The 22,612-nt window shown below is 51.3% G+C and overlaps 1 protein-coding gene and 1 pseudogene across 1 annotated transcript in view; both read right to left on the bottom strand.

The window, feature by feature from the left end:
* Positions 1-1,171: 1,171 nt before the first annotated feature.
* The window catches only part of FAM83F (family with sequence similarity 83 member F), a 34,651-nt gene continuing 13,210 nt past the window's right edge, over positions 1,172-22,612 (bottom strand). Inside the window, exons 2-5 of the mRNA XM_045465909.1 lie at positions 13,377-13,544; positions 12,718-12,839; positions 9,461-10,155; positions 1,172-2,816 (exon numbers count right to left, since the gene is read on the bottom strand). Coding sequence (XP_045321865.1) covers positions 2,767-2,816; positions 9,461-10,155; positions 12,718-12,839; positions 13,377-13,544 — 1,035 coding nt within the window. The 3' untranslated portion in view covers positions 1,172-2,766. The remainder of the gene's footprint in view (positions 2,817-9,460; positions 10,156-12,717; positions 12,840-13,376; positions 13,545-22,612) is intronic.
* LOC123591512 lies at positions 11,918-12,383 on the bottom strand (annotated as a pseudogene).

Raw genomic sequence — 22,612 nt, 5'->3', positions numbered from 1 at the left:
AAGCACCCTTGAATGACCAGGGATAGGACTAACCATCCCCAGGGGACACATGGCACAGGAGACTGGGAAGTTCTGCTGACTCTCAAGGGGGAGCCTTCAGCCCTGCGCAGGGGTCCTGTACTTCCCGCTCCCACGTGGCAGGATCCAGGTGGCAGCCACCCCAGGGTCTCGGCCCTCAGCTGCCTCTGCTCATCAGAGGTCAGCGTGCCCAAGGAGCTGTGTCAGTTGTTGGCACTCAGCCTACGGAAACTGGACGCAGAGTGGGCAACTTGGTGGTGGTGGGGGGGGGGGGGTGTGGGAGGGCCCCATACCGAGAGTCCTGCTTCATCCCTGCCCCTCCCGGAGGCCTTCCCACGTGACCGGGCCTGTGAATGTTGCAGCGTGGGTACCAAGGGCATGATCCACCCTTGAACTTATCATCCATCTGAGAATGCCCGATGTATCCTCGAGATGCGAGGAGAGAGGGAGAATACGTCGCCAAGTGTGTGCAACTGCTGGAGCAGACGGCAGATGTACTAAAAGCCAGAAGCCCAGAGGCAGAACGGAGAGTGGGCCGGGCCTGGGCAGAGGAGCGAACACCAGTAGCCTCATTTTAGCGCTTCAAGATCCCCAGCAATCTTTGGACTGCTGTCTCGTTCCAAGGCCCTCACAGCCGGAGGGGCTCAGAGGCCATCTTGTCCAAACCTCCGAAGGGGAGGAGGAGACAGGCCGTGGTGGAGGCAGGTGTCCCGCCTCAGCCGCCAGCCCTCTGCCCACTATACGGTGGTGCTTCCTCGTGCTCTCCCACCTCCGTGCCTATGAAGAAAGTGAGAAGATCCCGTCTTGGCACGTGGGGAAACTGAGGCAGAAAGGGCAGGCCGGGCTCGAGGCTGCAGTGACTGGGAGCTTCCAGTGTGGATCCTCCCACATGTCAGGCCTGGGAAAGAACAGGGCCCACTTTGGGTCAGGAGAGGGGAAGGGGTGCTGTAGGCCAGCTTCTCTTGTGGGGGGCTGGGCACAGACAGGAAGCCCTTGGGAAGAGCCCTTAGGATCTGGTCCCTTCCCCGGGCCTCCTGCCTTGTCCCCAGAGGCGTCTACTCTCCCCACCAAGGGCGATCTTGTCCCCCTACCACCACCCTCCACTCCCCCGGTTTCCTCTCTCCCTTCCTTCCCCTCCAGAACAAGCACGTGCCACATTGCCAGCACTTCCCAGGAAGTGTTTAATCCTCATAGAAGCTCAGGGAGGTGGGTTGGAGATCCCCTGCCCCCCCACCCAACACCCTAGAAGCTAGCCTCAAGATAGAGAGGAGCCCCTGGGAACCAGGCTCACCTTTCCTTTCCTTGTTCCCTCCCCTCCTACCACAAGAGGCCAGGTTCTCCAACAACTGCACTGGGCCATCCCACCTCCCGCTTTGCCTCAGTGCCCCCAGTGCCCTCCCTCAAGCCAGCATCTGGGCTCCTCCCCCAGGTGCTGCTGGTTCCCCAGGGTTTTTGCAGAAGGAAAGACACAAAGACAAGAGTTTGGTTCAGAAGAGGCTGAAAGAGGCCACCTGGGGGCGCTTCCACTGGGCGATGCGGGGGCCCCTCCGCCCCCCTGTGGCTAGGGCCCCCCAGCAGTCGGCTCTCAGAGCCTGAAGTTTGGCAATTTCTCCGTTGTCCATTCCAGAAATCTCTCCTCAGACCCCATCAGTCACACAAGTGGGGAGGGGGCAATGTGCGACTTTAGGCTGCTGTCCCTGGCCAATGTTGTGGCAATGAGGGGAGGCTAAGGCTCCTAAATGCAGCCTGTCCTTTGGCAGGAGACGAAGGCCGGTCTTTGGCTGGACTGTAACTACAGCAGGCACACTGGCTGGTGAAGGGGGCTGAGGGCTATCTCAGGGGTGGGGGAAAGGACAAACGCTCTTGTCTGTAGGGCTCAACCTCCCATACTGCTTGAGCCTCCCACTCCCAACCAAGCTCTCTCTCCCTGCCCTGGGCTGCAAATCAAGGCACATTAAAGGGAAGCAGCAGCCCCAGCTAAAGGCACTAGAAGAACCCCCGTATGTGCTTGCAGCAGGCAATAGCCAAGGAGGTCTGGACCACTGGCGCGGAGACGGCTAAGACAGTGGGGAGGGAGGGGAAGGAGACTCCAGTACAAGAGCCCTCTGAATGGCAGAGTCAGATCCTGGCACTGGCTGAGGAGAGGCCTTCCCCTCATTTCACTCTGGGTCTAGTACGGGAGCCTTGCAGGAACCAGGCTGGGAAGGTGACAGCGGCCGGTGCCCCGGCTGCCCTAGCTGCCCCTTCCACCCTGAGTCCAGAGACTTGGGGAAGACTGGCTCCCTGGCTCAGAGCCCCATCCTCTTCCCTCATATCCCACCAAGCCTCTTGGGGGACCAGAAGCACCAGGAAGCCCGGGGAAGGAGAAGTTAGGGGGCTGGGGCTGCCCTGGAGACCCTATCGCATTGGGCTCACCCCATCTGGGGACCTGCAGGGCAAGGCTGGCCCAGTGGAGGGAGGGGGTCTGGCATAAAGGAGAGCAGACATTAGTCAAGCTTCCACTTCATGTAAACAAGAAGGAGTGACCCCTGCCCGGCGGCGACAGTCTCACGGCGGTGGCGTGTGATTGTCTTGATGTGCTGCCGACTCTCACATCTGGGATTGAGGGTCCCTGAGGCCAGGATGGAGGCTGTTGGGCAGGAAGCAAGTAAGGGTCTGAAGTGCAAACTGGCGCAGGGTTTGACCTGTATTCTCCATAGGACAGGGCTGGGGCATCCACAGGTCCTGCCCACTGCTGGCCTGTGTGGCTCAGGAGATCACGCAATTGCTGGCCTTGGAAGGACTGGGATTCGTTTTGCCTGCAGAGACAAGGGACACAGGCGAAGGAGGACGTTAAGTGAAGTGCTCAGCAGACTCGCCTCCCACTCCTCTCCTGTGCACAGCTCAAGCCTCAAATTTAGGGGCTGGGGTCACTGTCTCCCTGCCAAGCTGCTGATCTGGAGTCAGTAGGGCCCCCCCACCCCCAGGAAAGCAAAAGGAAAGGTTCTCCCGGTCTGGTCGTCTCAGCTAGATTGTCACTGATTGGGATATCAAAGGGATCTGCCATCTCCTGACCTCAGCGGTGGGGGCGGGGGAAGGATCCAGAACCCTAATCCACAGCTACAGTCAATGACTTAAAAGTCTCTCCAAGAGGCAGTTTGCCAGAAGCTAATACTGTATGCAGCCTCACAGCTTACAAAGCACAACCAGTCGTTCTCTCGGGTAATCCCGCCTGGGCGGCTGCACTTGGAGAAGGTCGCATTAGCCCTGTCTTACAGCGAGGGACGGGGGGCCACCAGCTCCCGGAGTCAGTCAGGGCCGGCAGCCGCCACAGTCCTCCACATCCAGCGTCAGCTCCTGCCACTGAGCAGGCGTCCCGGGAAGGGGCCACCAGGGTCAGCAGGCTGACTGAGAGCCAGGTACCGTGGCACAGACCACACGCTCAGAGGGGTGGTTTTGAGAACAGAGGATGAGGGAGCGCACTTCACTGAGGGGAAAGGGGGAGAGAACGCTGTTTTTCTCCTGGCCAGAGAAGCCCGTTTCTCCCAGCCCCCTTCCAGCCATTTTTGCTTTCTTTATAATCCCAAGCAGAGGCCTGGGGCTCCTTTGGCTGGATTTCTGCTGTGGGAGCTGCGGGGGAAGCAGGGAGCTGGGAGGCAGCCCTGGCCTCCGAGGTGGCCTCTGTCCTCAGGGGCGCTGGCTGTCTTCCTCCCAGGTGGGAGCTGCTGAGTTATTTCCTGCCAGTCCCTCTCTACACTGCAAGGGTCACCTCCCCTGCGTTCACACCACCTTCCCAGATCACTCCAGCTGTGAATTTAATTAAGGTGGCGGCTGCCTCCTCTCTGGGCCATTAGCAAGGGAGACACTGAACAGGTTCAACTGCAGCAAACCCCCCCCCCCCCCCCCCAGCTCCCAGGTTAACGACCACCTGGTCTGTGTGGACTGGACTCACTCCTCACGACTTGCTACAGGTCCCGCCTGGCCTCCTTGGAGACCAAGCCTGAGGCGTTTAAGGCTTAGAGGAGGAGGGAGGGGAGCAGGACAACTGTGCCGCCCCCTCCCTGAGGGCTCCAAGGGTCAAGGAGCATGGGTCATCTTCCGAGCCGGGCTGTGTCTGATGCAGCTCTGCCCAAGTGATTACTGCTGCTGTCCCGCAGTCCCCTTGCTGCGGCAATGGACACAGCCATCCCGGCTTCCTCTCTGCAGTGGCTTGTTTTATGTGCTTGGCCTACTGAGCAGATGCTGAGTTCCTCCCCTGAGGCAGCAGCATTTTAGAGGCAGGTAAGTGGATCGATCCCTGCATCAGGAAGCAGGGGCAGGAGTGTGGCTTAGAGGAGCCTGCTTCCTAAGACTGAGCTCTGCCCCCGCTCCTGCTCTCCTGCTCAGAGAAGCCGGGAGCGGCAGGGGCGACAGCCCAAGTTTGCCTGGGTGTGCTTCCCACTCGTTCCAGAGAGCTGACAGATGCCTGCAGAGGTTCTTTGGACACAGGATTCATTCGCATGCCTCGGACAGAGAAATTGCTTTGAGGGCGAATTCTCCGTGTTCCGTCATTACTTCAGTGTCGTTCCTTCAGTTCCCACTGACTAAGAGCCCACCACGTGCAGGTGTTCGGTGAGACTGGGGAGAATCAGACCTGCTCAGCTTCACAGGGAAGAAAACATGAACGGCCGTGGGCAGCCCAAAGGGAAGGTCAAACTTCAAAGGGAGATAACACTGTAGTAAGACTGAAAGTAGGTGTGGGGGAGGAGGAGGCATCTGGGGCACCAGCCAAGGACCTGTGGGCTCTACCTCCCTGTGGGTTTCAGGACTTCATATTCCCCTTTTCTGGAAGATTCGTCTTCTGGATGTCCACACAGCTGTCTCCCTCCCTTCATTCAAGTCTCTGTTCAAATACCCCTTTGTCCCTTTGTCCGAGAGGCCTTCCCGATGACCCTTTATGAAAGGGTCATTGCCCTCCTCTGCCCCTCTCTTTCTAGTACGGTATTCACTCCGTAAGGGCAGGGACTTTGCTTGTTTTGTTCACTGTTGTACCAGGAACTTAGAGCAGTGCTTGGCACACAGCAGACATTGCGTAGATATGTACTTGTTGAGTAAAACGTATGACCAGGCAGCGGCAAGCTACTTAAAGGTTCAGACCAATACTAACAATAATAGCGGCATCAATAGATACTGACCGGGTGAGGTACATGCCCTCACTCACCTAGATGGTGATGAAAGCCCTGGCTAGGCCCAAGAGAACCCGGAGGGGCATAGGGATTATGGCATATGCCGGTGAGAATAAGGATGCTTGCCTCTTTTCCAGAACTGAGCAGGATCAGTTCCTCGAAGGATGCTCACCTGGCTCCCCTCACCTTGCTGTGTGGTTGGGGCCCTGGCTGGTAACCAGGCTTGGGTTTATCAAATCAGACCTTCAGCAACAGCTGGGGCATGACCCATGCGCCTCAAGAGTGACACTGAATTCTGAAACTCTGTCTTCATAAGACAGCTCTTGAGTAGACTTATCCTGGAACTGGAGGCCCACAGGCCCCTTATGGAGCTCGGGACCCCAGAAGCACTTTCCCACCCTTCTATCTTGGACAGGGGCCCAGATTTCCCAGAGAGATATCTGAGACCTCCAGCTCCTGGGGGTGACACAGAAGAGCCTGAAGTCCCAAATCCAGGAGCCCAGCAGCCACAGCACTAGGAACCAGACCACATTGCCAGCTATGGTGGCTCCCCCATGCATGAATCACGGGAATCGAGGAGAGTTCTAGAAGTGCAACTGTTGCTGCAGTCACCTCAGAGAACTATGGGAAAAGCATGGGCAAGAGGACTTTGGAAGTTGGTGACCTAGAGGCACTCTGGGCTGTAAATGGCCACTCTCTTCTTCCTCTCCACTGGTGGGATACCAGGGGGACAATCCATTGTGTAAGAAGCCTCTGGCCCCTTCCAAAACATCTTTAAAGATGTAGGGAAATGGCACCAACCCTAACTTTCCAGAGATAACCAGGATGCTTTGTGCAAGGCCCTGGGAGGCAAGAGATCACAATGCCCTTTCTCACTGCATGACCATGGACACAGAGGCTTGCCTCTCTGCACCTCCTGTCTGTGAAACGATGTCATCAGGCAGGATGGTTGTGAATTCTGTGTGAAGGCACTTAGCATGTATCCACCCAGCATCTGCTCAGGGAACGTCTGTGCCTTTCTTCCCTTAACCATGGTCAAGAGTGTTGGCCATTTCCCAATGATCTTCCTGGAGGGGCTGGGAGTGGCCCCAGGACATCACCTGGAACTTCTTCTCCTAGGCTGGTAGCCTCGTGAGAGCAGGGCTTTGTCCAAGTGTCATCATAATCTGCTGCTCTGGGGACTCCCCACATGGACCCAGGACACTTGTTTAAAATGCAGATTCCTGAGCCCAGGCCAGTGGTAGAGACTCCTATGTTGTCGTTGTTGTTGTTTTTGAGAGACAGACAGAGTATTAGTGGGGGAGGGACAGAGAGAGAGGGAGACACAGAATCTGAAGAAGGCTCCAGGTGTGCTGAGCTGTCAGCACAGAGCCTGAAGTGGGGCTCGAACTTGTGAACCATGAAATCATGACCTGAGCCGAAGTTGGATTCTCAACCAACTGAGCCACCCAGGTACCCCTCCTCACTGGGTTTTAATAAGGCTGTCCAGTGAATGCTGCTCCCTGAGATTGGGATCTCTGCCCAGAGGGCCTGTCCCAAGCTCCTGGATGGACACTGGTGGCAGGCTTGGGAAAAGGTGCTAAGTGCATCCAGCACAGAAACAAGGTCTCAGCTGAGAGAAAAACCAGAAGGAAAAGGAGTTTAGCTTCTACCAGTAGAGGGCGCAATGAGCCTTCTCACCACGAGGCAAGGGGGTGGGGGCTGCAACCCCATGTACCCCCCCACCTGGATCCCCAGACCTAAAGGAAGCAATTTCCAAAGGTTCTCCCAAGGGCCACACTTGGGCTTGCAAACATTTGCATGCTGTTTGACAACTATATACTTCTTACCAAGCAATTTTACAGGCTGCCAGCACTTAGCTTTCTATTTTTCTCTTCCACCCACCCTGTCCATCAGCTCAGGCTCTCCCTTGACAAGAGGGTGGCAGGGAGAGAGCAGACAGTCAGAATCAGGAGCTCAAAGGGACCTCAGAAACCCTCCCTGGCTTAACTCCTCCTCTTCTCGAACAGGAAACCGCCCCAGGGAGGGGAAGGATATGTCCAGGGTATGGGGAGCAAAGTACTGGGAGCTGAGATCCCACATTGATATCTATTCTGATGATGTTCTGCATGTTCACTGTAGGAAAAGGATCCTTTCCTTAGATGAGGGCCCTAAGCTAAAGTGATTCCTTCCCAGGTGACGTTCCGAGAGTACTGAAATTACTAGTCCCAGCCTTGGGGGCCCCATGACGTCAGGAACACCACCCTCCGGCACACAGAGTCCTAGTGACTTAGCTTCTGCCCGAGACGAGGCACTAGGACAGTCCAGATGCAGCCGAACATTTGGGAGGCTGGAGGCCAATAAAAGGGCCTTTGGGGAGAGGAGTCCGGCTTCTCGCCTCTGCCTTTGAGGGAAGCAAGCAGCAGGGCGAGGAAAGGTCTCATTAGCAACCTGAATTTCAGGCCCTTGGGAACTGGATACTCAGCCAGGTGGGCAGAGGCTGGGCTGCGTGAGGCCAGTCCGTATTTCTTCTGAAGGATAGAGAAGGACCAGTGTGATCCTCCGGGCATCCCTGGGGCCTTCCTGACCATGCGCCGTGTGTCGGGCACTCAGGAGAGGAGCTTCCCCAGGGTGCACTTGCACGTGCTCGGCTGGCTCCCGGGCACCACGTGCAAACACTCAGAGGGCAGCAGCAGCGACCGTCCAAGTCTCCAAGCAGGGGAACTGGCTGCTGAGACTTAGGAAAGGCAGCAGGGAGGACAAGACAACGGGCCTTGCGTTTCTATGGAAACAGCACCTCAGGGTGAGGGGCTGAAGGGAGAGGAAGCTTCAGCTTCACTTCCAGCTTCACCTCCAGTTAGGACTTGGGAAATGGCCCTTTTGTGGCTGGGCTTGCCCCTCCTTCTCCCTTCCCTGCCAGGTGTTCACCATGGCAACCCTCCCTCTAAACAAGAGGTGCAAAGCAGCAAAGCATCTGGTGTTGGGGGCGCCGGGGAGCCCAGGAGGGAATGGGATGGGTGTGGGGGGGCAGCCACCCCTCCCTGACAGGACACGGGCCCTGGCCTGGGTTTGAGTCCTGGCCCCACTACCACTTCCTGTGCCCTGGGACCACCTAATTCACCTGTCCGAGCTTCCGCCAGCCCCCCCTGTGGTTGTTGTGAGGGCCAAGTGAGAGAGAAAGCATCTAGCGAAGGGCCTGGCACATGCAGGTGCCCCATAAATGCTTCCCAGCCAAGTGGAAGTATGGCACTGGCATTCCTGCTGTGCCCCAAATTTGTAGAGACTCCCGGGCCTGTCTTAACTTTAAGAACCACAGACTGAGTGTCAGTTTCTGTAGCAGGGCGGGGGAATCAGCAGAGGGGAAGATAGCTGTGACTCTTATGCTGAAGCCACAAACAGGTCAAAGCTGGGGGTGTGGGGGGCACAGGAGTCCTGGAGGCACTCGGGCCGCCCAGGGCAAGGTCCCACCATCAGCTACCTGGCCAGGTGGGAGGCCAGGCTCACTGCTGCAGTGAGAAATCCCGGCCACAGGAGAAATCCCAACATGGAGCCCCCTTCGACTCAAAGACGCTGCCATGAGAAAAGGTACCAGCAGCCGTCCCGGCTGTCACCACCAGCCTCTGGAAAGGCCATATCGGAGACTGCTCTGGAGAAAGATGAAGGCCCAGACCTCTAGGGGATCCCAGAGAGACACTGCCAGCAGGAACGATCTCTCCCAAATGTAAGCAGCATGGCAAACACCACTAACCAAATAAGCACAGGGAAGAACCAAGTCAAACTGTTTAAAACAGAAAGGAGGAAAGTGGGTCAGAGCATTGGTGGGGCACAGGGAGGGCGGGGTGTGTCTGCCCAGGTTGGATCGTGAGGACAGGTGATCTGGCAAGGAACACGTTTTCGAGAACGAGTCCTAGACTCAGAGGCAGAGGTCAGGCGTGGGTCAGACCACTCAGCTGCGTTGTGCCTGCTTCTTCCCTGACAGAGGAGAAAGTTGCCGAGCCTCCAGTACTAGAAAGGCCGGCTCTCAGACTACTCCACGTGCGGCACTGCTCTGAGCACTTTGTCCTCAGAACGGCTGAGCGAGGCAGGTGCCCTCCCGGCTTTTAGACAAGAGGACGTGACCCCGGGCCCGTGGTGGTAGGCTCGCCATCACAAGGCAGAGAAAGGCCAGGGTCGGGTGGGAACTGAGGACCGTCTTGGCCTCAGAGCTCCCGCTCTCTGCATACAGCAAGCTGCCTTTCCGCAGATGGGAGGCGCCGCTCCCGGACGAGGCCCGGAGGCCCCGGGAGCACCGGGCACAGGGCAGAGGGCAGAGGGCTCACCTGAGATGTCAGCGCTGGAGCCCTCGTTGGACTTCTTCCCCGGCACAAACTCCACTTCCGCAAAGGTCTCGGTGGAGAGGGAGCTGGCTGTGCCATTGGGTGCCGTGGGCCTCTTGGCCCGGCGACTGAAGAACCTGTTGCTAAAGCGCTTGCCCTCCTTGGCCGGAGTGGCCTCCCCGTTGGCGGCTTCTCCCTTGCCGTTTCGGACAAGCGCCTCGCGGGGTTTGGGCTTCAGGTCCATGCGCAGGTGGGAGATCGCCCTGCCGTCCTTCCGAATCAGCTCTCCAGAGGGAACGGGCTCCACGGGGGGCAGCACCTGCTCCAGCGTGACCAGGTCACTCAGGAAGTTCTCCAGGCGCCGGGCCGCCTCGCCGCCTCTGCTGCCCTCCTCCTGCCTCTCGGGGTTGCCCCCGGCATCCTGCTGCTGCCGGGCGGCCCAGCGCATCATCTCGCCCGGCGGATGGCGGCTGCCTACCACCAGGGCGTACTTGGGGTTGATCAGCTTGCGAGCCACGGTGGAGGAGTAGTTGGGGCTGAGCCTCTCGCCACCTCCCGCCAGGCTCAGCTCCTGGTACAAGTTCACCTCCTCAGAGATGGCATACAGCTCCCGGAACTCCAAGTCAAAGGGCTCCACGTTCTGCCCTGTCAGGAGGAGGAGAAGGTTCCTGTCCACGTAGGAGGAGCTCCAGGTGAACCTGGGAACGTGGGGACAGAAAAACACGACATGTAGGCCCAGCCCGTGGCCTCGCTCTGCCAGCAGTCCCTTGGCAGTCCCTCTCAACACCCCACTGCCCCTGCCCCAACCTGATCTACCGCTGAGGCCAGATGCCTTGCTGGCCGGTGGGAGACAGCTCCTGGCCTTCTCGCTGGGGTGCTCTCCCTCTATCGACCCACATCCTTCCTCCCTCTTTTCCAGGTCTTGGCCTCAAATGCAGAAAGCAGGCAAAGGCATGGGAAGTCAGGCCTGGATTCCAACCTGGTTTCTTTTTTTTTTTTTCCTAGATACATATTATTTATTTAATCATTTAATTATTTAATTACCTATCTATCTATCTATTTATTTATATTTTAAAGTTTATATCCAAGTTAGTTAGCATATAGTGCAATAATGATTTCAGGAGATTTCTGTGATTCACCCCCTACGTATAACACCCAGTACTCATCCCAACAAGTGTCCTTAATGCCCCTTACCCATTTAGCCCATTCCCCCCGCATACAACCCTCCAGCAACCCTCAGTTTTTTCTCTATATTTAAGAGTCTCTTATGTTTTATCCCCCTCCCTGTTTTTATATTCTTTTTGCTTCCCTTCCCTTATGTTTATCTGTTTTGTATCTTAAATTCCACATATGAGTGACGTCGTATATTTGTCTTTTTCTCACTAATTTTGCTTAGCATAATACCCTCTAGTTCCATCTACATAGTTGCAAATGGCAAGATTTCATTCTTTTTGATTGCTGAGTAATATTCCATTGTATATATACACACCACATCTTCTTTATCTACTCATCTGTCGATGGACATTTGGGCTCTTTCCATACTTGGCTATTGTCGATAGGGCTGCTATAAACATTGGGGTGCACCTGCCCCTTTGAAACCACACACCTGTATCCTTTGGATAAATACCTAATAGTGCAATTGCTGGGTCATAGGGTAGTTCTATAACTTTTTTGAGGAATCTCCATACTGTTTTCCAGGGTGGCTACACCAGTTTGCATTCCCAACAACCTGGTTTGTACCCTTGTATGCCTTGTAACGTGGGGCTCATAGGACATACAGTCACAAAGGTACTGTGAGGCTCAGGTGTGATACCATGTAGAAAACATTTAGTTCAGTCCCTGGCACACACATTTTAATAAGTGATAATGGAGCTGCTGCTATTGTTAATATCATTCCAATAATTCCATTATTGGCTCCTCTCTAGGTTTTTAGAGCACTTAATGTCTGCAAACCACTACACTTTAACCATGTAAGAAGACTTATGACATTTGTTGATTGTTTCCTGTGCCCAGGTCTCTTTCCTCACCCAGATTTTAGTACATTTGGAGGGCAAAGACTGCTGAGATATAGTCTCTCGTGTTCCTGGTAATTTATTTCTGAATCAGAATTTGGGAGACATTGCCTCCACACCATACCCTTACCTTTTTTTTTTTTTTTTTTTTTTGGCATGTGAAAAGTAAAAAAACATTTTTTTAATGTTTATGTATTTTTGAGAGAGAGAGAGAGAGAGAGAGAGAGAGAGAGAGAGCGAGCATGAGCAGGGAAGGGGCAGAGAGAGAGGGAGACACAGAATCAGAAGAAGGCTCCAGGCTCTGAGCTGTCAGCACAGAGCCTGATGTGGGGTTTGAACTCACGAGTGGTGAGATCATGACCTGAGCCATAGTCAGACGCTCAACCAACTGAGCCACCCAGGTACCCCCTGTGAAAATTTATTATTGTCATGTTTTCACTAGCAGGACTTACGATCTTGGTCTTTCCTACTTGCCTTTGTGTAAAGGCCAAAAGAGAGACAGTGGCTACTTTGACGACCTTAAAGTGAACACCAGGAAGGTCACCGACAGCATGACCTTTGCGACCAAATCCGGCAACCAGAACCTCATCGTTTTCCTCAATAAAATTCAAACCACTACCACTGGGCACAAAGGCTGTGATTTTTTTTTTTTTTTTTTTTTTTTTGCCATTCTTGACCAAATGGACCCTGACATACTTCCTGATGGCAGAATTTGGCTACTTGGCTTCAACCCTTACTTTTCCCAGTACGATTCCCTTTACATGGGAAGCACCTGCAAAGGCTTGGCCTTCAGGGCTGTGCCCAAGTGGGCTTCTTTGTCCTGTTCACAATGTCATTTCTGATCTCCGTTGGTGGCTATGGAGCTTCCTGGCAGAATGAAGACTGCAACGTTTACCCATCCTGCTGGTACCACGGGCCTGGGCAAAAGAGACCACACCCTCACATTTCTTTCCCAGATCTGGTCCATTCTGCTTCCTACTTGTCCCAACAACTAGCCTCAAAATGCAACCCGTTGCTGTGGACCATGAAAGGCAGACCGTTCTTGATGCCAAGAGTTGACCCTCTTTTTGGAATAATCCAGTATCCAGAAATTTTGAAGGAAGGGACTGGCCAGGAGGCTCTTGTCATTAGATCAGACAATATGTCTTAAACCCATGACTATGGAGACTCCAGCCCAGTCTTCCACATTGTATATTTGTTACACAAAAAAAGACCTCCTGGACCATTCTCTGTCTTGGCCCAACTCACCTGTAAGATCCAGTGGCTACTTTTTCACCATCTACCATTAGGAACTTTGATGACAGGGTCCCCTTGACCTTCCCCATGGGCATGTAGAAGCCAACACCTGTCACAGAGCGGACACGGATGTTCTGTTGAGAAGAGAAAGGCACTGTCATTCAGGCTGGGGGCCTCTGAGGTTTTGTGTGGGCAGAGAAAGAACCCTCTTGTTCATGGAACCCTGCCTATTGACTCCTGTCTATACTAGACTCTACTTTCTACAGCCTTCGAACTGGAACCCCATTTGAAGAGCAGGAGGAAGTTAGCAAATCTTGCTTTGAATATGGATGAGCCCAGAGTAGTTCCTTCCTGTTCCAAAAGCTCCCCAGAAGAGAATCACAGTCCTAGCTTTGACCCTGACAGTGACTCTGCAGCGTGAGCTCCCCGGGACTGGGCCAGAGCTGCCTCTTTAGCCTCAACCGTCTTGAGATAAAATTTAAGCTGGGCATATAATTTAGGGTTATCAAGTCACAGGGCAAGGCTTTAGACGGAAAGAAAGGGGTTGAGGTCTTGATGTTCATCTGTGTCCCTGAACTGGGGAGGAAGTAGAGCAGGAGAGAGAGGCAGCCTCTATCTCACCTCCTGCCCTTCTTCCCACCCTTCACCCTCACCCCCGTGGTACAACTTACCCGAATACGGTAGTCAGCGAGCTCCAGGCCCTGACACATCTCCAGGAAAAACTTTACGCCTGCCTCATCCAGGATGATATACACCGGGACCCGGCGCTTAGACGCAGCATCCACGATGTCTTGGAAGATATCACCATCAGTGAAGAGGTCCATGACCACAGCAATGACCTGGAGGTGGAAGGGCACTGGTGAGGCACGTGGTGACTCCACAACCACAGGGATACGGTGTGGCCCAGAGAGGACCAGCGGGGCCTGGGTAACCGGTGGCCAAGAGTCAAATACCCCATCTGCACCACTCCTGGGTTCTCCACGTCCCTACCCATCTCTGAGCACGTCTGAACCCGGAGATGGGCTCTCTGCTCTGAGAAATGCCTGGGGGTCCAGGCTGTGCTACTTGTACTTCTCCCTGGACAAATCTCCACCATCCCACCCTGGGCATTCTCCGGCAGCTTTTCTGAAGCCAGATCAGGGCAATCTAGGAGGCTGAGGAGAGATGGTCCTAGTGACCTAGGGAAACAAGTAGGCGGAAGAAGACGAGGTCACTGAGAGGCACGGGCTGGACTGTAGATCTTTTCACACCCACCTCCTTGCAGGCCTGGTTTGTTCTGATCTCCCTATAGCTGCACGAAGTTCTATGTTCCCCTTGGTGCAGATCCAGGCAGGGCTCCAGGTAGCTCAAACTCCCCTGGCCTCCAAGTGGCCAGGTCATGCGACACGACCCTTGAGTCAAGGTCACAGCCCAGGACTCTTGGTTTCTAAAAGCTAGTCCTGGAAAGTGAGGCCTTCTGTGGCCCGAGACAGAACCGCCTTTCTAGCCTTAGCTTCCTCCATTTTCCTATGCAAACCTTTCTCCGCACCAGCTGCGGGGTTTTCTTGCTGACCCCAAGCACTGTGTGTGTAAAGCAGGGGAAAGGGCATACTTTGGGGTCAAGAGATCTGGTTACAACAACTTCCTATATTTGTGACCTGAGGCAAGTCACTTAACCTTGGCGAGCCTCTGTTTCCTCATCTGCAAAGTGGGGATACCCTGTACCCTGTACTTTACGCATTTGCCGTGGAGATTAGAGATGACGTCCATAAAGCATCAAACACAGTGCCTGGTATGTAGTAAGTCCTAAATAAATGGTAATCACTGTATGCTTGAGGGAGTCTGTCAGTCAAAATTGAAAGCCCCAACTCTCAAGTCACACAGAACAGGCCTAGTGTACCAGCTCCGCCACTGACTTATCAGTGCCCCAGCTAATACTAGCACCTGCCTCTAAGGCTTGTTGTGAGGGCTTAGGGAGATGAACCATGAGAGCACTTGGCACAGTACTGGCCCGTGGTAAGCTCAATGAGTAGTACCTCTCATCCCACCACCTTCACGTGCGCTCTACCATTACCTCTGCCTCTAGAGACCATCCCCCCATCCCCATCACACCATTCACACAATATTGTTTAAGACTATTCTCAGCTCCTACATTTCAGACTCAATCATCCGTGTCAGTTAACATTTACTGAGCTTCACAGGCAGAGGGAGGATCTAAAGACAAATTATAATCCCTAACTTCAAGGGGTTAATCCCCTCGAATGATAAGACGTTTGCACAAAATAACTAAAACATGAGGCGAAATGAGATAAATGCCTTAAGAGATGTACAAATGACATGTGATGTGAGTTCAAGGTTGGTGGGGGCAGGGGAGAAGGAGGGGCGGAGGGAGGCAGGGAAGGAAAGAGATTGCGTGATTACTTCTAGCCAAGGGAGAAGAAAGGCTTCATCAAGGAGGCTGAAACCTGAAGAATGGGCAGCCTCGGGAACAATGAGAAATGAACCGGGAGGAAAACCAAGCAGGTAAGTGGGCAGAGCTGCCGTGCATGGGTATGCAGGTTGTGCACTGCACATGGGCTCTGGGCTGACAGAGTGAGAGGAAGATGTGCCTGCCTGAGGAAGGGATGCCTTTTCCTAATCTGCACAAGACTTCCATGTGGGCCAGCAGAAGCCTACAAAGTGGGCATTTCAGGCAAAAAACACAGCATAAACAAAGGCACTGAGGACAGAGACTAACATCACTGAACACTTTCGATGTGCTGTGCACAGTTCCAGATGCTTTAGGTAAATTTAAATTTTTTTTTTTTTACATTTATTCATTTTTGAGAGACAGAGAGAGAGCACAAAAACAGGGGAGGGGCAGAGAGAGAGGGAGACACAGAATCTGAAGCAGGCTCCAGGCTCTGAGCTGTTCGCACCAAGCTCGACGCTGGGCTCGAACTCACAAACGAGGAGATCATGACCTGAGCTGAAGTTGGACGTCCAACTGACTGAGCCACCCAGGCGCCCCTAGGTAAATTTAAAAAATTGTTTTTTCTTTAATGTTTACTTACTTTTGAGAGACAGAGCATGAGTGGGGGAGGGGCAGGGAGAGAGGGAAACACAGAATCCAAAGCAGGCTCCAGGCTCTCAGCTGTCAGCAAGCACAGAGCCCGACGTGGGGCTCGAACCCATGGACCGTGAGATCATGCCCTGAACCAAAGTTGGACGCTTAACCAACTGAGCCACTTAGTCGCCTCTCTTTAAGTAAATTTTCTAAATTGATCCTCACAACGAGGAGGACTGTTCTCATTTTACAGATGAGGAAGAAAATGCAAAGGGGCTAAATAATGTGCCGAAGGTCATACAGTTAGCACGTAGCAGAACAGGGATTTGAACTCAAGTCTCTCTGACTCCAGAGTCTTCCCTTCACTGCATCATACAGGCTTTACAGAGATGGGACAGCTGTAAAGTGTTTTAGAGACATCACATCAAAAGCTGGTTCTTTAAAAAGACCAAATAAGAGAGACAAACTTCTGACAAGACTAACAAAAACAGGAAATGCAAATAAAATCGGAGTGAAGAAAGAGAAATAACTATACCAATATTTACTTTTTAAGAAATCGTACTATTTAAGAAATAGTAAAAAATGGTAAAAAGAATATTAGGACTATTTATAGTTTGATGAATTTGAAAATGAAGGTGACATGGTTAATTCGTTAAAAGCAAATTAAACATAATACAGCACAATCCAGTAAGCTTTATCCTAGAAATGTAAGGAGGATTCAACATCAGATAATCTGTTGTTTTAATTTATAACATTCATGGGGTCAAGGAGGGGAAATCACATATTAACAGTTTTTTTAATAGTTTTTTAAAAAGTATTTGATAACATGAGATCCCTGCTTGTGAATAAAATTCTCAAAAAAACCAAGCATAGAAGAAGGGACCTTCCTTCACTTGATAGAGGCTATCTACAAAAAAGCCACATGAGACATGCTGAACAGAAAAACTTTAGATACATTCCCTTTAAGTCTCAAGAACATCAATAATACTGTCACCACTGCTGTGGAGAAGAAAGTATCGGAGGTGCTGACTAATGCAATGTGATGGAAGGAAGGAAGGAGAGGAAGAGAGGAAGAAGAGATAGAAGGATTAGAAGAGACAAAACTACCAGCATGTGGAGATGATATTTTTACAGAAAACCCAGTAAAATGCAGAGGAACACTATTAGAATTAACAGGAGAATTTAACAAGATTTCCAGATATAAGAAAAACTTACAATAGCATTCTTCTGCTACAGTGTCATTCAACTAAAAAAAGGAGAGGGGAGGGGAAAATAAGACCAAAAGTGCAGTTTAGGGCACGTGGTCGGTCAGTTAAGCATCTGACAGTTATGCATCTGACTTCGGCTCAGGTCACGATGATCTCAGGTTTGTGAGTTTGAGCGCCGCATCAGGCTCACTGCTGTGAGTGCAGAGCCTGCTTCGGATCCTCTCTCTCCCTCTCTCTCTGTCCCTCTCCCTTCCCCACTCACTCTCTCTCTCAAAAACAAATAAACATTAAAAAAAGAAATTTAGAAAAGAAGTTTAGAAAATTCTATTCAAGGATATTTAAAAATGTGTATAAATGAAGAGATAAAATTGTGTTCATGGATAATATGATTCAATGTTTGAAAAATCTAATTCTCCCCATATTAATAAAATCCAACGCAATTCCAGTGAAAGTCCAGTAAGTATTTTTGAAGAACTCAAATACTTCTACGATGCAGGGAAGGCTAAAGATCTACAATAGCGAGGTCAATTTTGAAAAGAAAATCTAGAAGGGACACTTCTACTACCAGATAGTGAGACATACTGCTGAGCCATAGTAATAAGCATTGAGGTGCTGAGGCAGGAAGAAACTAGAAAACAAACTAATGGAACAGAACTGAGAGACCAGAAACAATTATGTGTTATAAACATATAAAACTTTAAGTCTGATAGAGGTGGAATCGCAATTCAGTGTCGAGAAAGGATGTTGCTACGCAGATGTTATTGGGAAATTGGCTTACTATGGAGAGAAAAAGTGTATCCCTGCCTTACGCTATATATAAAGGTGAATTTCAGCTATGCTAAATACCTAAATGGGAAAGATAAAACCAATAAAGGAATTGATAAGATAGGTAAGAGTATTTCTTTTTAAGTTTTATTTATTTAAGTAATCTCTACACCCAACATGGGGCTCAAATTCACGACCCCAAGATCAAGAGCTGCATGCTCTTCTGACTGAGACAGCCAGGCTCCCCAAGAGTACTTCTTAAGAGTCTAAAAGCACAAGTCAAAAGGCAAATGAAATTTAAAAAATAATGCATCTGGGGCGCCTGGGTGGCGCAGTCGGTTAAGCGTCCGACTTCAGCCAGGTCACGATCTCGCAGTCCGGGAGTTCGAGCCCCGCGTCGGGCTCTGGGCTGATGGCTCAGAGCCTGGAGCCTGTTTCCGATTCTGTGTCTCCCTCTCTCTCTGCCCCTCCCCCGTTCATGCTCTGTCTCTCTCTGTCCCAAAAATAAATAAACGTTGAAAAAAAAAAAAAATTAAAAAAAAAATAAAAAAAATAAAAAAATAATGCATTTGACAAATTAGGATTTTCTGTTCATAGGAGAATGCTGTAGACAAAGGTAACTGGCTGGTGACAGGGAAAAGATACTGCAATGTTTATGATCAAAAGGAATTAATACTCTACAAGGGATCCCTGCAAATCAGCAAGAAAAAGACAAGGAACTAATTAGAAAAATGGGCAAAGGGTAGGAACAGGCAATTCCTAGAGGAGATACTTGAATGGCTAATAAGTAAATAAAGAGAAACAGACCTCATTAGTAATCGGAGAAAAATTCAAATTAAAGCAAAGAGATGAGAGAGGGAGAGAGAGATACTGCTTTACAACTATAAGATTAACTAAAAATGAGAAATCTGGATAATCCTAAATGTTGGTATGTGAGGAAAGGGGAAGCTTCATGCACTGCTGGTGGGAGGGGACCTGGGTGCAGCTATTCCCTAGAGCAGTGGGCAGAGCTTGGTGGATTTAAGGAAAATTTAAGTGGTGCATAACTCGAGTCAGCAATGCCACTCTTGGATCTCTTGGATCTGTGCAACACGCTATAAAGGGGCAGGAACAAAGACATTCACTGCAGCTTTCTTTGGGATAGCAAGGAGTTGGCCACAGCTTCGATGTCCATCTCCAGAAGAATGGGTAAGGAAAATGTGAGGAATGTACATTGCGGAGTACTAGGTAGCCGACAGAGGCAACATACTAGTTCCAGTGCAGAATCTGGATAGTTCTTTTGGAAATGGATAATTTGATTTAAGATGTCAGAGGATGAGATCTACAGCCTAATACCAACTATATAAATAAAAGTACACTACATAAAATAACACTGCATATGTTATATATATATATATATATATATATATATAATATACATACATTTTATTTATATATATATATAATATACATACATTTTATTTATATATATATATATATATATATATATATATATATATATATAAACAAACTTTATTTATTATTGAGAGACAGAGAGAGACAGAGCCTGAGCATGGGAGGGGCAGAGAGAGGAGGAGGAGACACAATGTGAAGCAGGCTCCAGGCTCTGAACTGTCAGCACAGAGCCCGATGCAGGGCTTGAACTCACGAACTGTGATATCATGACCTGAGCTGAAGTCAGACGGTTAACCAACTGAGCCACCCAGGCTCCCCAACGCTGCATATGTTTTTCAAAGATACAGACATGTGCAGGGACGTATTCTGAGCACATTAGAGTGGCTATCAGTGCAGGGGGGAAGGAATGAGGGAGAAAATAAAAACAGGAAGGGACTTTCTGTGGATTGATGATGGCAGCTCTGTACTGGAGGTCCAACACACACACACACACACACACACACACCAGTTGGCCCAGAGCAGTTCAGAGTGGTGAGTATAACAGGGTTGGGCTGGATCATGGAGGGTTTGAACTGGATGCTTCAGGCTCCGCTGCATCAGAACACGCTTCCCCCCATCTCACAGGGCTTCTGATACCTTACGTCCCAAGTGCCATCTGAGGCCGGAGGCCGTTGCTCATTTCCAAGCTGTGCACAGTGTCCAGCTCAGAGGCAGCCCTCAATGTATCGCTGGGGAGCGCTTGACTGGCTCTAAGGTGCTTCTGGATTCACACTCTTGCTTTCCTTTCGTAATTGCAAAAGCAAGCAGGGAGCTGGAAGCCCTCATGGCAACCCACCCCCACCTAGTGGAGGATGTGATGTGAACAGACCACAATTGCCGAGGCCCCTCCCCCCCCTTTCAGGAGGCTTGGTCTGCGGCACCCTGGTGAGAGCCAGCCATCTGTGTCACTACCAATTAAACAGTGAAATATCTGTAGTGGGAAGAGAAATCAATTGCTCTCTGACTCCTGCAATCTCGTTGTGGAGGAGAGGTGATAATTACCCTCCGCTTTGGTCCCTGCGGGCACTGCCTGACATTCAGCTTCAACCCCGGGAACACCAGCTCCCAAATCTCTCTGCCGTGGTGTTTAACGGGCCACGTGATCCTCCGCACCAAACCCAACTTGGAGACTCCCAGTGCCAATGGAAAATGGGATTTTAAAAGAAGGACGTCACAGGCTCAGAACCCGGGGAGGCAGATTTCATCAGGAGAGAAAAGTCACCTCCGCCCCCAGCAGGTTCCCAGTGTCCTTTCCCTGGTTACCCACTGATGTGCAGCACCCAGAGAGAGAGGTTAATTTGAGGTGGCAGGAGTTTTTAGAAGCTGTTGCAGGCACTGGCAAAGAGGCTCTGAGGCTGCAATACTGCTCATCAGGTGTTTGGTTAGCTTAACATCTCCTCCTCCGATATCCTGCCTCAGCGTAGAGGCAGGGGATCACGGAGGGTTAGGGAGACTCAGAATCTCCCTCTCTCTGTCATTTGCCTTTAATTAAACTGCCAGCTTTTCAGATGCTCTGTCTGGATTCCCTAATTACCGTGAGATAATAAAACTCCAAAAAGGACCCGACCTTCCCCAGGCACTCCAAGGCAGCTCCTCTCAAGACCCCTCCTGTGTTTGGATGACCCAGTCTAGCTGTGTGGTGTGGATCTCACCAGCCTGCCCCACAGGCACTTCCAAAATCAACATCCTTTGAGTCACCCTGGCCACAAGCCCGAGTCTACTGGCCTCCTCCTCCTCCCCACTGACCACATCCAGTTGGTCGCCAGGTCCAGCAGGTCCTACCTGCTCCGTGCACCTGCTCTGGGTCAACTACTTTCTGTTCCCACTGCACTGCTGCTCCCACTCAGGCCCCCTCATTTCCTACCAAATTTCTGGAACAGCTTCCTAACCAGTCTCTCCTACGAGTCTCTGTGCTCCAATTCATTCTCCAGGGCAAGGATTTCCCCCAGACAATGGCCTCATGAACCAGTGGGTCCCAGAGCCCTCCATCCTCCTTAGCTCAGCACTTGAAGGGCCTTATGATTGGCCCCTTTCTTTGTCTCCAGCCTCATCTTAGGCCACCTCACCTCTGTCCTTACAATTACCGTAGCACAGGGTTTCCCTACAGTGTCACTATTGACCTTTTGGGGTCCATATTTCTTTGCTGTGGGGGCTGTACTGTGCATGGCAGGATATTTAGCAGCATGGTGGTAGCAGTGTCATTCAGAGTGGCGACAACCGAAAATGTCTGTAGACACTGATAAGTGTCTCCTGGGGGCAAAGTTGCATCTCCCTCACCCCCCACTCTCTTTTGAGAACCTTTACACGTATCAGGCAGTTTTGAGTTCTTTTGTTCCTACTCCTTTCATATCCCTTTGAAACTCCTATGCAGCTTTCGAGGCTCAGGCAAGAATTTCTCGAACTTCTCCCTACCCAGCAATGCTTGCCACTCCCTGCTTCCTGCCCACACTGGATTCCAGGCAAGTCAGAGGTCCGACACTTTGTTGTAACATCTGACCAGCTCTGTCCCTTACTGGGCTGTGGGCTCCTGGATGGCAGGGACCATCTGATTTCCCTCAGAATCTCTACCCTTGGGGGCCGTCTCAACACCAAGTCAGTTCTCTGTGTTTGTGGAATGAATATCTGAATGTACTTGTGGGGTGCAGATGTAGCTTTATAGTTATCTCTTTTATTTCGTTAATGACAAGGCACTGGGGTGGAGGAAAAAAATAATACTGAGCAATATTCTTGGTTAGATCATCTTGCTGGAAGGCAGAGTTAAAAATCTTCCTCAAGGGCTGCGATGCCTGGGTGGCTCAGATAAGCATCTGACTCTTGGTTTCAGCTCAGATCATGATCTCATGGTTCGTGAGTTCAAGCCCTGCGTCAGACTCTGCACTGTCAGTGCAGAGCTTGCTTGGGATTCTCTGTCTCCCTCTCCCTCTGCCCCTCCTCTGTACTCTCTCTCCCTCTCTCTCAAAATAAATATAAATAAAAAATAAACATTAAAAAAAAAAAAGATCTTCCTCAGGGGTGCAGAGAAGGGGAAAGAAGTTGGAACCTTCTAGGACTGCCACCTCAGCGACAGCTCAAAGGTCTGATCTCTTTGCCTCTGTTCTACCCACCCAAGATCTTAAAGGAGCAGCCAGTCCGTAAGTGAGGACAGTTCTTAACCAAGGGGTAGAAGTCTGCACCAAGTACATCAGGCCAGGAAGCAGGGCTGCAACCAGCACGTAGAGCAGGCACCTTCGTGAAAATTACAAAAGAGAGCCTGTCCTCCGCGTAATGAGATGCAGGGCCCTAAGTGGAGCCTGGGCTGCGTGTCAGTCCTGCAAAGCCTCTCGGTTGTACCTGCGTGCCGGGCACAGGCTGCACCTCTGTACTTAGCCCCCCCACTGAAGGACATTTCAGACGCAAAGAATCTCAGAGGTAGAAGGAAACTTCTACAGTTAGAGCCCAGCTCCAAGGTTAATTTACTCTGTTGGGCAGAGATGGG

The sequence above is a fragment of the Leopardus geoffroyi genome, chromosome B4, assembly GCF_018350155.1.
Source record: "Leopardus geoffroyi isolate Oge1 chromosome B4, O.geoffroyi_Oge1_pat1.0, whole genome shotgun sequence".
Lineage (NCBI taxonomy): Eukaryota > Metazoa > Chordata > Mammalia > Carnivora > Felidae > Leopardus > Leopardus geoffroyi.
The sequence above is the reverse complement of the archived record's forward strand: the minus strand, read 5'-3'. Positions and strand labels throughout refer to the sequence as shown.